At 42.8% G+C, this 14,300-nt stretch overlaps 2 protein-coding genes across 2 annotated transcripts; both read left to right on the top strand.

The window, feature by feature from the left end:
• Nucleotides 1-90: 90 nt before the first annotated feature.
• On the top strand, nt 91-1,320 carry EAF01_009418 (uncharacterized protein; the record flags this gene model as incomplete). The annotated part of the gene is made up of 5 exons (XM_038917674.1): nt 91-106; nt 156-343; nt 406-585; nt 643-747; nt 838-1,320. The coding sequence occupies 5 exons, from the start codon at nt 91-93 to the stop codon at nt 1,318-1,320; spliced, it is 972 nt and encodes a 323-aa protein (XP_038766483.1).
• Nucleotides 1,321-1,751: 431 nt separating this feature from the next.
• EAF01_009417 (uncharacterized protein) lies at nt 1,752-3,428 on the top strand (the record flags this gene model as incomplete). Its single annotated transcript, XM_038917673.1, has 1 exon — nt 1,752-3,428. One exon carries the CDS (start codon nt 1,752-1,754, stop codon nt 3,426-3,428), a length of 1,677 nt encoding a protein of 558 aa, XP_038766482.1.
• Nucleotides 3,429-14,300: the final 10,872 nt, after the last annotated feature.

Genomic DNA, 14,300 nt, shown 5'->3' with positions numbered 1-14,300 from the left:
TTCATATCTCAGCCTACTAAGTATTAATCTTGCGAACAACTTATCTGCAAACTTAGAATTGGAGAACCATAAATTTTGCCGCACCAGAAAATGGAGGTTCCTCATTGTGAGTTCCTTGCTGAACGATCCTCAGAACATGGCTAATATCGCTCAAGCAACTTTCACATTAGCCAAACCGGATCGGCGAGGTCGAACATTCCCGCAAGCTATTGCACATCGAGGGTACAAAGCTGCGCATCCAGAAAATACTATGGGCGCATTCAGAGGTGCTGTTGAGATAGGCGCGCATGCGATAGAAACCGATTTACACATCACAAAGGACGGAGTCTTGGTTATTTCACATGTGTGTTGTAACCTTACGGATTACATTTCTCGGTGGTAACGATGGCTAACGCGCCTCTCAAGGACCCAAGCCTTAAGAGATGCTTTGGAAAAGACGCCAAGATCATAGATTGTGACTGGTCGTACATATCTACCCTTCGCACTGTCCAGGCCCCTCACGAATCTATGCCTCGCCTTACCGATCTCTTAGAATACCTCACTACACCTGGGTTAGAAGATATATGGATATTATTAGATATTAAGGTACATTTGCCGCTATAACTATGTTAGGAGATAATTCGAGCTAACGATCGTAAATAGCTGGATAATGATGCAGACCAATTAATGAGTTTGATTGCGTCGTCGATTAGAGAGGTGAAGCCAACAAGACCTTGGAATCAGAGAGTTCTATTAGGCTGCTGGGCAGTAAGTCATTCTTTTCTTCCTACTCAAACCTTTCTTTCTCAGCTATCTTTCTGCACATTTTGGAAGGGTTACTGACGAACATTTATCTAGGCCAAGTATGTTCCTCTGTGCGCCACTTATCTTCCTGATTTCCCCATAACGCACATTGGATTTTCAATAGCGTATGCGAGAGAGTTCTTATCCATACCTAATATAAATTTCAATATGCTACGGCAGATTCTAGTCGGACCTGGCGGTTCTAAATTTATGGCCGATGCCAAAGCTGCAAAACGATCTATGTTAGCATGGACTGTTAATGAAGAGCAGTGGATGCGATGGTGTATCAAAAACAAAATAGATGGGGTTATCTCTGATGACCCCAAGAAGTATCTGGAAGTGTGTGAAAAATACGATTCTGCAGATTCGAAAGAGCCTGGCTTCGGGCTCAAAGATTGGGCATTGATTATATGGTTCAATTTATTGGCCATGCTATTTTCATGGCTATTCGGGTACAGATATGGCTTTAAAATAGACAAGAAAGGGGTTAAAGAAGGTTATGAGACCTCGAGGCGCAATGCGGCATTGTCTTCGTGACACATCAACTCTAGAATGTTTTGAAAATTAAGGAGCACGCATGAGTTTCGCCGAGTTTTCAACCCACAGGCTCAAAATGATTCACCGCAGGAACCTCGAAGCACTTTAGTTATCAAAGTGAAAGTAATGAAGAAATCGCGGAAATCTGTCAACTGACGATGGTGGATTCGGGATGTTCTGCCTGACGCCATTGAAAACGCCAATTGTGATTCAATATCAATAGCAGAAGTGTACTCGTTCCTTCATTTGTATCTATTGTTATTGGTTTTTTTTGTACAGCAAATGACCCTTTACTCTTTGAATCACCAGTTTCCTAGATCGAATCATCATTTCTTTAGTAAAGAATCATACTCGGGTTGAATATATGTAATTTGTTACTTGCAATATGTCTTCAAATTCTTCTTCTTATTTAAACTACGCAAGAACCAGAAATGTGCAATACATATACGATAATCCTAAAGTGTAACCACAAACAAACCTATACTTACCGCTGCCCATTGTACCTCAGTGCGCCACGACAAAAGTGTATTAAAACCTCTCCAACCACTGCTCATTACTTTGTGAGCTGCCGCAAGTGCCGAGGCCAGGAGAGTGATAACTTTGTGGTACAGTGGGTAGAGAGGGAAAACGAGTCTACTAGTAGTACTGTTGGCGGAAAGGAAGGGAACTGGAGGAAGGGTGGCAAGAGCGACTATATGTTGGCCACAGGGACGTTTGAAATCGTGGCAAATGGAGATGAGACTGGCAGGGTGAAGGGAGTTAGGGTATATGAGAATGGAACCGAAGAGGCACGACGCGAGAAGAAAGGGCTGAAGAATGTTTCTCTAGTTATTCCTGGAACAAACGAGGCAAGCTTCGACGCTGGACCATCGCACGGTATATACGACCAGATCAATGAAAGCACGCAAGAGCTCAAGCTTGATGGGCTGAGAACGCGAAGTCTTCCAATAAAGGGCAAATCGAAGAAACCCAATGTATTTGGAAGTCTACGGAAAATGATCGTTCGACCGGAGAGTGAGCAGGACACCTCGGCAACAGGTGAGCATGTATCGCCCACACAGGGTAATGTCAAATCAAAACTCAACAGGTTCAATACGATCACTGGCGGGTTTCGAGGAAGCAAGAAGAGCGAAGACATGGAAGAAGAAACTTTTCTGTCTGCATCAGCAGATGATCGGAAGGTTGATGATGCTACGGGGTTTGAGTATCTTACGCCTAAGGAATTTCTCGACCTCCATTTTCAAGGTGTAGTTGCGGGCAGTGGTACAGATGTTGCGATATCAAATGCGATTTCGGAACCTATCGACATACCTCAAAAACGTCAAGGTAATGCATCACAGAAGTGGACTGCCGAAAGGCGTGCTGGAGAATATATGAGCGAAATCGGTCGAAATCCCTTTGCGGAGAACTTTACAGTTGTCGACTCCTCTATTAGGGATTCTGCAATCTCCGATGTCGAGAATAGCTACCAGGAAGGAACATCAGAGCGATGGAGCCATGATACTCACTCAAGTGGACGAGGAAGAATGAGCCGAGAAACCGAGTTCTCTCAGGCTGACGAGGAAAGAATGGAGATCATCACTGAGGCAATCGATGGAGATATAATTAATTTAACACCAGATAACATCGATGATGTGCTTGCAGTTTGGAAAGGAGGGTTTGGAACTTCAACGCCTTCATCACCTGTTCACATACCTCCTCGGCCCCATGCCTTAAGTCATTCGGTACACTCTCGTAGTATCGAAGGGTTGCTGATTCCTGCACCTTTTCGGTCTCAAAGTTCAGGCTTAGATGTCGTGGCTTATAGTGCGAGCTTACCAAATACTCAGGGAGACGAGAAGAGAATTGCCAAAACACAGTGGACGCAGGAAAGCATTTCAGAGAAAATATCTTCCGCGCCTTTTGCAACTTCGCAGCATGCCGTGGACCTCGTTGAGCCGCCGAGGAGTTTTGATATACCGCAGAGAAACAACACGACGAAAGAACTTCTTCGGGAATTTGCTTTACCTAAGAGGAGCAATACGGGAGATGTGCCACATGCTCGATTGTCCGCCGGACATCTCAGGAGAGTCTCCTCTTCAGGTTTTGAATTTGCCCAAAAGAAGTAATACAGGAGATGTACCGTATTCTCGACAACTCTCCGACAAGACGAATGAACCTCCTCACGGTTTTGCATTCCATAAAAGGAGCAACACAGGCAATGTTCCATATCCTCGGCATCCTCTAGCTAACCAAATCACCCGGAACAACACCATCACCAGTATTCCTCAAGCTCCAACAAGAAGCCAACCTGCACTACCAAATATACAAAAGCCTGCACAAGAAACCATCCTCGGTACTCGATACTCTTCTCTACCCTCATCTCCAACAATTCTATCCCCATCACGGAAAGGCAAACTCATCGAGCAAGGTCGCCAATCACCCCGACTCTGGAATCGGAAAGGTACACCCGTCTCAAAACCCGAATCTCGCATTAATCACGTGGTATCAGATAGAATAATTGAGAGACTGTCTACCATGACAACTATCTCGCAATTTATACCTTCGCGAAACGAGAGGGTTAATGAAGAAGTTGCGAAAAATATTCCTCCTCCTAAGACGTCCAGCAAGAAACGTCGACGAGGAATGGGTAGCTCGAATACGCAGCATCCTAGTAAGAATGATATGATGTCTATACCCGACGTCCCTGCAATCCCGAAAACATATGCGAAACATGTCACTGTTCTTCCTAAGATTGGTAGAGATGCAAGTGGCCGGTTTTCCGTGGAGTATATCAAAGAAGAAAAAGAGCCAGCTAGCATGGATAAGGAAGAACCAGGAGAACTATCGAGAGAAGAACCAGTAGATGATTCGATAGATATACATGCGAATTATACGATAGGGACTTGGGATGCGGTGTTGAGGAATGGTCTGGGGGATGTGAGTCCTCTTAGCTCGTGTGGGGATTTGAATGGGGTGGGGAGTCCGGTTAGTCCTGTGGAGGGAAGTTTGAGGGGAAGTGCTGGGGATGAGGATGGAGAGGGGAGGGATCAATGTTTGAGTGGGGAGGTGTGGGGAGAGAGGGAGAGTCTGGTGTCGCAGTGTGTAGATCCGTTTGCAATATCACCTGCAAATATTATCGCCACGGTCTCCCACTCTCAACATCTGCCTCTCTCTACCTTCACTCCCCCACAATCCCCACAATCTGTCCCTCCATCTCCTTCTCACCCACCACAACATCTCCACCTCCCCTCTCAATCCCCACCATCCCTTCAACACAGTCCCCACTCAAATCCCTCAAACACAACAGCCCCTCTTTACTCACTCGATATTGATCCCAATACCGACCCCAGCATCCCTCTCATCCGGCCCCTCCAAATCAGAAAGAAGAATCCAGCTCCTGCATCAAGAAATACAGAATCGATAATTCAGCAAGAGATCGAGGCGCGGAGGAAACAGAGAGAGAGGATGGAGGAGGAATTTAGGAGGGCGGATGAGAGGTTGAGGAGGTTGAAAGATGGGAGGGGAGGTTTGTGGGGGGAGGAGTTATAGGGTGGGTTTAGGAATGGGGAGGGATGGTGGTTCTAGGGTGGAGGGTGAGGGATGGAGTAGAGAGTTATGCAATGAGATAAGGCGTGCGAAATGATATGGAGAGCATGGTATGGTATGATATGATATGATATTTTGATTTGGTCCCGGAGAAATGTGTACGGATGCCGGGAGGAGATATCAGATATTAGATAATGGCAGTTTGAGAGTAGATCATATCATATCATATCAGATAAGATAAGATTGTATTGGAATTAGATATTAGGAATGAAGGGTTGGTATACATGTTCTGGAGGTAGGATATCGGAATATGGTGGTATGGAGCTATGCGAGGTTATGGATTTATGGATGGATTATATACTGCTATTTCTACTGCTATACTAATAGGAGCTGAAGCTGAAGCTGGTGATGAAGTGGAAGAGCTGTTGATTATCTAATTTCATAATGGGAATTTTTATTTTCTTGAGTGTGAGATTTTGAGTTTATTGTGTTTTTGCTATGTGCATGTGAAGTAAAGTGAAGTGAAGAGAAAGGAAGTGAAGAGAAAGGAAGTGACATATGCGAGATTCTGTTTACGGGGTTAGAAACGAGGATTGTAGTACTTTCTTTGGATTTAATGGTGGAGGTGGATAGATGGGTAAAGAAGTGAATATGTGAGTTAACAGATGTATACTAATGAAATTTTTGAAATCAGAATTTACTTCTGAATACCATCCATCTACTTTTTTGCAATGGCTTCTTGATATATCTATCACTATTAATCAACTGACTCACATAAAGATTCCATGTATACTTAAATAACCAATATGGGTTTATTTCTCCTAGAATAAGGTATGTTTGTCCTTACAGTATATAATATATAATGATATATCAAGTCTTATCAACTACAGAGTACAGTATTGCATGAAGATTTTCCTAGTGTTATCGATTATTTGCACTTCACAAGTGATTAGATGTAGATCTGGCTGCATGTACTGACTTCTACGTTCGATACATACTGGAACGATTGGTATAATATGCTTATCCATCATCTCAAGTCGAGTGATTTCGAATATTAACTCGTAGAAGAAACCCGGCTGAGGAAAGACACAAACATATATGAGCCATAAGCACACAGTAGCGTTTTCAACACTATGAAATTCACCTTGACAGTTGACAACAAATGCATGTCACTTCCACCACTCCTATGGTAACTCATAGTTTTCTAGTCCTCCAGATCCATGAAAAATACGTATCTATAGAAACGATAGAAGTAAGCCACGGTTCCTTGCGCCGAGAGGCGAAAAAAGATGTACCTAGCTACCTTCCCGTGCAAACCAAACGTATCAAACCTTCTCGCCACCCGGCCACACCATCCTTACCTAGAAAGACACATGCCATCAACTTGCGATTCGATTGAGAATTCATCGAATCCCAAACCAGATTCAATATTCACCACTCAACACTTGACACTTGCAAGTCTCCGAGGAAAGTGAAACATCATAAATCAAGAACCTCTTTGAAGAATCAATAATCCCGCAAAGTGGATGAGGGTTTCTTCCCACCAGATGATAATCCGCACGCACGCAAATCTCATGTAAGTGGAGTGAATACCATCTCCCCGATGTCCTCGCAACATTTCGATTTCCACGAGTAATACCAGCAACCATTGCCACCCGAGAGATCTCTCGGACGGGAGAATCCTTGCGAGGTCTTTGGGAGGTGTCTTAGGCAGAAGCCGCGGGTGAGAAAGTCAAGTATGCATGCGGTGTGGTATTCCTGATTGCGTGTGGAGAAGAGTACGAGGGACTGACTGTACGAGGACAGGAAAGAAAAGGAGTCACCGTCTCTTAGACGTGTGGGAGAATTGAGTTTTCGTCGTGTCCATTGTCGTCGTCAAAGCGTTCAGCTTCGAGTAAAAGACCGATTTGCGACACGACAGCTGAGATCCATGCCAAGTTTTCAACAACACATCAATATTGGAACACTAATATCCATTCAGATGTAATAATGTCAAGGGTGAAGAAAGTTTATAGACCAAATATTCACGTCCTGTCGTTTTGTTCTTCATTTCCCTCGAAGTGTGATTATATTCTTCTCATTGCAGGTTTAGCGGCGTCTGCGCTGCGAGGTGGCATTTTGCATATGAAGTGTGTGAATAGATGGAGTTGGGAGGGGATTATAAATCATGCAGAGCACTTAAAAAGAGCCTGTTTGAGTTGATTGTCACTTTCCTTTCAGGTAGCGGAGAAGAAGTAGTCTGTGCGCATATTGAATGTCCACTTACACACTGATGATCGAGAAAAGATGAAATCAAGCCTTCTTTTAGACATTGTGATTGTACCGGTAACTGTGACCTGAGTACTCCGTGTGGTCTAGAAAGCTTAATTAGGAAGACTGCATGTACCTATGACCGAAAGAAGAGTCCGCATACTATACGACGTATAATTAGGTGGGTAGGTATGTAGGTAGGTAGATAGGTGTATTCAAGAGCTGTGACCGTCAATATTTCACGCCGACTGTTGATAAACCCCTGAATATCAACATACTCGGCAAAATAATTCAAGATGTATAGTATCAACTAAAATTAAATATAACGTCTAAAAACTCTATTATTATTGAATAAAACTTTGTCTGATGATTTATATATTTTAATATTGAATAAAATTTTATAAAATTTCGGTGAAAAATAAAAGAGAAGTATTATAATAAAGTTAATAAATTATTAAAAATTAAAAAAGTATTCAAAAGTAAACACTTTTCGAATTAATTCGATAATTTCAATTGCTTTTATTTTAATCATTTTAATTCTAATTCCTTAGAAACTTTAACATAATATGATTGTTATATTAATCGATTATATGTATCAATTCTAGCTTATTTTATTGAAAAACGTTAAAGTAATAAATGTTTCTAGTTTATACTATACATCTTTAATTAATTCGCCGAGTAATGTGAATATTTTGTACGTATTTTGTAATAGACGAGATACATTGAAATACTACCTACCTGTATGAAGGATTATTCAATTGTTAAAAATACCTTTGTGTTCAAGAAATATATCAATTTATGACATGGTATATTTGCTTTGAGTCCCCAGCCGGGATGTACTTCTAGTGAACTGAGCTCCAATTCTTAGCCCCTGAATTATTCCACATTTCGTACCCCTGTGACCTACGGATCTCCATTGATACATTCCACCAGATCCGAAGAATCCGAATCTGTGAAACTGGATAACATTACTTCCGTACAATTATTCCTAGCAAACATTATCGCCATCGAACTTTTTTGAAGCAATCGACCCCTAGCGATCTCTAGCGGAAGCTGAACAATGTCCGTCGATCGACATGGTGTCTCGGCAGTAAAGTAACACTAGTAGCAGATCCTTTCTCCACTCTTCGGGACCCTAATCACACTTTATCTGAATACATATGCAACTAGAAAATATGCTCGTGACTCGGAATTCACGCGGCTGATCTCCACTCGCGAGGAACAAGATCTTTCTATTGATCGGTGTACAAGATATGCAAGGAAAGATCATCGAAGGATGAAAGAAGTATCTTTTGAGAGTTTTCGGCCACGCAGCCACGGAATAATTATGAGACCATTCGGAGTGTTTATGGATTTTATGTCCTGCACAAAGTGACATCCAAACATTGCGGGACATTGCCTTTACATGGTATAGTCAATGTCTCAAATAAATATTCTTTGAAGTCGCAATTTATGGCGGCAAGCTCTTCAAAGAGAAATGGATTTTGGGATGAAGGGTGGAAGGAAGCAAGGAGGAAAGGGAAAGAAAATTGTAAAGGGTAGACATCTTGAAACTGTTCGAAATTCCGGAGACTTCCAGACTTGTACAAAATTAAATGACATGATAGTTCTTTTTGATTGAGTTCAGCCTTTCGCTATTCGTCCACGCGTCTAACGGTTTGAACAACGGCTTGCGGGCAAGACATAAAGAGGCATAATAAGAAAGCATACTGTCGAACTGGTGTCAACGTTCTCTTGACTTGAGACACGGGCCCGAGAGAATCATGCAGGCGGATAAGGGACAATATGATACATTTCCTGACATCGTGTCGTCGAGCGCTTAATAGCGAGACATTCGTAAGCCACCCTCGGCAAAAAATGCTCGTAATCACTCGAAATTGGCATACGGATTTTTCAAATGAACAACAAGAGCCTATCTTCGCCTAAATCTGATAAACTCAAGCCCTCTATTCCAAGCGACAGACGGTCCGTCACGAGCTTCCTTGCTTTAATCATTTCCCTGAGGGGAAAAAGAAAACATAGCGCACGGTGGCGTTGCCACGATGATTCTTTTATACGCCACAAAACGTGAAGACTCACATACGCCACCTTTGCATTTCCCTCAACGTCGTGTTCAAGATACACGTTTATATGCATCTAATAGTTTGAAGGCTGACTGAACCATTCTCGTCCGCACACATCGCTTGACATTGCTAAATATAGAATTTCTTTTGTAGACGTCTCTTACCGGCGAAGCTCCTGTATTGGGACGAGAATGCGGATGAAACAATTGCGTACCTATCTATATCACACACCCTGGACTTAAAATTCATTCAGATCGAATGATTAGCTACTAGGTAGGTGTGCAAGTTGATTGCAATCTAAAGTATCGCGATTATTTCTCACTGAATCGTGTCGCAATTCATTGGAAGCTGGCAAGAAAAGAAAAAGTGATTACAACGTGAAGATCTAAGAAGTAAATACGATGACCAGCTAACTTGGCCCTTTGGTGCCACGTGAGGTCTTTTTCCTCCTTACTGTGGAGGTTGAACCTTCCGCATTCTGCAATCGTGCCGGACTTGATGTGATGAGAACTAGCAACTTAGCAAGGTGATACAATATGTCATTGTATCCCTCATAAATCTGGGCGCATAATTGCGGAAGTACAAAAGTCCGGTTTATATAAGATGAGATGGTAAGATGACAGGAAATCTTTGAGATCTTAATCTGTTAGATACCCGTTCACCCACACCTGCAGATGCAAGCGCGAGACAATCTTCCGCAAAGGTAATCTTTCACATTTCTAGTACAGCGACGCAATCGTGCGATAATACGCTTTGAGTGGTGAAAAAGGCCTTCAGATGATATCTTGGTAAGCTAGTCAGGTAATATGCAATATCCCAACCATGATCGTATCAATGGATGGAGGCTGGGATATCTATCGGAAAGTAAGCACATATACTTGATTTCTTGTGATCTTCATAGATGGATTTTCATCTTGACATCAGTAAATATGGGGAATCTGATTGACCCTTGCTCGAACTGCGGAATGATCCATTCAGATATGAAGATCGATATTTCAATATTCATTGTAAGGTTCGCCCAATGCTATCCTGTTATCCTGCTGTGCTGTTGTGCTGCAGTACATGTGTTAGGGGTTCTTTGAGGCTGGTAGTTTGTTGGAAAGCGGAACTAAAGGTGGGATTGGGGGTTAGACCACTGTACGAGCCAAACTCAGCTCGGTGAGCAGGACCCCGCAGGTTGTAAGCATGTATTCATTATCTCAAGCCTATTCTTTATGCGCCCACGATTTAACTGCAGTGTGGGAGTTTGTCGAACTCGAGTCAAAAGGAATACAGGACAGGGAGTTAAGTTGAAGATGAGCAGATCTTAGATGAAGCTTACATCTCCCTGCGCGAGGGTCTTGCGAGGGCCATGATAGACTCCATTCTGTGGTTTGAGGTTTCTGGATAATGAAAACCTGCATGTCTCTAGATCCTAGTCTCTGACATATTTGGGGTTTAAAAAAAACGGTTGCTGTGCCGTAAGCCACAATATTAATGATTGAACGGCATTGCATTTCAATATTGATGTATTGGGCCACCAAATCCGGATAAGTAGAGACCCAGTTGGATATTATGCCCAGAAATTTCATTGGATCTGATGCTTCGTAGCTCGCGCAGTGTGAAATCACTTGAAAAGTCTCTACGACTCCTGGACACTTTCTGGATTCCTTTACTGGGGTAAAAGTCTCAAGTGGGGGAAACGATGAGAAGTGATTGATTCTTGCATGCATCACTATAGCCAGGATTTTTGCGTCGCAATACGATGTACAAGGCTAATGAATGGTAGTATCGTAGAAACAATTCTTCCAGGAGAATGATGCACACCGTCCGGCCAAGTCGTAACTTGAATGGAGTACCGATGGAAGGGTTCGGTCGGAAATCTCAGGATCATCTTAGCAATATCTCAATGGGAAGAAGACACCAGGCTAAGCAAGCATCAGGGTTTCAGTATGCATGAGATCGGTCGATTATCTTTCCCATTTCGATGCGATGCAATGTTCTCGTCTCGACTATTTTTTTTTAGAGGAAATATGGAGTATGATATAGGTTGCAATAGCTTGTGGGACGGTGATAGTGATGAGCAGCAACGTTGTAGTGTTCATGTGTTTATCTTGACTGTTAGATAATAACTTGCTCTTTGAAATTGATAATAGAACATTTACAAAAAGGAAATCCCCTATGATAAGAGTAGTAATTCTCCGAAATAAAGATACACAATCGAGGTGACGGTGCGGACATGAAGGAGAAGATCCGCACGCAAAAGAATGGGGGGAGACTCGAAAGGGAGCTTGGGGAAAACTGACTCGGCCTAATCGGTAATTTTATACGGAGTATAACGGACACAGAGATGAACTCGATCGACAAATTATCAGACTTTTTCAAATCTCACGGTCTATTATCTTAGTAGATTCTTGCTGACCACGGTGACATGAGTCAACAACTTTCTCATCATACGTTGGCGCTCCCGTTCCCGCAAGCCTCAAACCCCTCGGTAAGGAATAATCGTACGACTTATTACGTCCTTTCACCAATAATGTTTTCTTTTTAGCATACCCTCGGAAATCTAGATAGATCATTTTTCAAAATCCCTTGTCATATCAGATGTTTCAAGCGCTTATAAGGTTGTACGACCTGAATTAGTGGCAATAGTCAAAACCTCAAGTATCTGAGAGCGATTGGGGGTTAATTGTGACTAATTGCGAGAAACAACTGTCAACTCAATAAACTCAAAAATCCAGGGAAAGACCACGTGAATGACCATTTTGAAACGGGCAAACGGCAAAAGCCCTCTGCTAGAACGTAGAAGCCTCGACGGGGCCCACCAATTTACAGTAAGAACTGATGAAGATCCCGTCCGAGCCCAAGCATCCGCTATATCATTTCTAGCTTTGGTGTCCGCCTTGTCCAAATTTTGTCAAACGAAGACGCTTTATGTGTGTTCATCTCGGAGGATGTTTTTGAGATGCAGAAATCGATCGAGCTATATATGGGGCTGACCTGACTAGGAGATTTCCCCATCCATCCATTTATCGTGACTTCTGAGCCAACATCTGATTAAGTGGCTTCCATGCAACCTTTGGATATCAACGAAGAACTACTCTAGAAACCAAAGAAAGGTTCTCGGAGGCCCGGATGAAGTTGAAAAGATGGGGACGAAGATTCTTTGACAGTTGCCTCTATCGTGGTCTCTCAACTACTGCGAGAGCAAATAGTTTGACTAGAATCTAATCGTAACCTGTATATTAATTTGCATACGCATCGTGTTGTTAGTACAAGGACTAATCATGCTTTTCCTGTAAGATTTTCTGGATCCGACACGGTGGGGAGGATTTAGATCTTTGTCTGCTACGGGGCACAAGGGTATTAATCGGCGATCCAGTGGCCTTGTCATCCATGAATGATGCGTGTGCGCGACCGTAACATTTTGGGAAGTCGAATGAAAGTGCAAGAAAATGTGCAACGATGTGCATGATCAGGGGGCCTTTGTGCATCATGAAGCTCAACGAGGAAAGTTTGCTCCGTTGTCTTCATCAATGAGGAGAAGGACAAAGTCGTACAAAGCAGGTCCTCAGTAAATATTATAGTGCGTGTGTAAAAAATATCTCACTGTTCAAACAAAAATACTGGATTTTGAATCCTAGCAAATATGTCATTAGACTCAAGAGGAGAAAACCGTTGCGCTTGTAGCAAGGCTTATCCATGGATCTCACGTGGCGATGATGAACCTCCTTGTTGTGGAAAGATATATTCTTGGATTTGGATGGGTCTAACTTACTTCAAATTACAGCTAAGATTATTCGAATCTTGGATCATTCCGATGGGATCAGTTCGTGTTCGGGGAATATGTCACCAGGAGGATCATCACCCATTTTAACAACCCCCTGGTTATAGCAGTCCCGATATGATTTCGATCTACAGAGCAGCAATGATAGTAGACGTGATTGCATCCTGTTTTCTTAGCGATTTATTTTATATCAAGAATCTGGATAGTCTCAGGTCTCAGGTTTCAGGTCTCGGATGACAATAGAATTGGGCTCGCTCATATTTTATGAATGATGTATCGTTTGATCAAAGCCACTAGGGTTTGCTTGCCAACAGAGAGTGCCATATATATCATGCTCACCGAGTCACCAAAGACATACGTGCGCATCTACTTCTGCGAGCGTAGACGTTGAAATCCCCACAGGCGGTAAGATGATGGCGTTGGCCAAGACTCAAGAGAGAAGACCGTAGATTTAGGTGTGGGATCCCGAAACATGCAGCTGTCAGAATATTTCCTGGAACTCCTCCAGATTCTCAATTGTTCGAGGGCTGTTCAAATGAAAATCTGAAGATGTCTACAGGGATTCAAATTGCTTAGGAAGAGAATGTCCGACAATCCGAAGCATACCGGTACTCTGCTGGAAATCTTGAGAGATCCGAGCTTTGAAATGTTCAACGTTTTTCCGGGAATGTGGACACTTCGAAAGATCAAACTTCATTTTGGGTTCTTTGCGGCACAACTATAAAGTTTGACTTCTAACTTTTGGATCAACAAGGTGAATGAAAGTCCTTCTGGATCATCTTGGCAAGGGAACATTTTGGGCACTGTGAGAGGTTAAACTTGCAGTATCTCCGTCGGCAAAGTACCTCGATGCGACGAATTGGGATTATTAGACAGCAGCACAACGATAACCGCGGCCCCAAGCTGCCAGGGGGGGAAATATGCCGATGTCTGAATTTGGAAGATCTTCAATGCAATCTCTGTACCATCAAGGGTTTGAATACCAACAAAGGAAAAGAACTGTTAGTGTCGAGTCCCAAAATGGCCGACGTGTTATGAGAACAATTTTTCTTAGTGCATGAGTGCATGAGTTCATGACTGCCGTGATAGGTTTCATCGAAGCAATCAGTATTTTTGATAAGTAGCAGTATGCGAGTATAGCACCCTAGAGCCTGCAGTTAATTAGTGAATGTAACACATTTGCCCTCCAGACTTAGTGAGAATTCTAGGCTATGGCCCATGGCCTCATCCCTTTTTTCTATCAGCCGACGTTTTCTTAGCAAAGCTCTCCGTGAGACCATTAGCATGAAAAAGCTCGACGGCTGTAGAGGAAAAATTCAAGTTAGCAATATCATAAATGGAAGGGATCTGCCGTGTAGCCTTGTAGAAATTGA

This window comes from Botrytis porri, assembly GCF_014898465.1.
Source record: "Botrytis porri strain MUCL 3234 chromosome Unknown BPOR_014, whole genome shotgun sequence".
Classification (NCBI taxonomy): domain Eukaryota; kingdom Fungi; phylum Ascomycota; class Leotiomycetes; order Helotiales; family Sclerotiniaceae; genus Botrytis; species Botrytis porri.
Note: the sequence above shows the minus strand (reverse complement) of the source record. Positions and strands in the feature narration are given on the sequence as shown.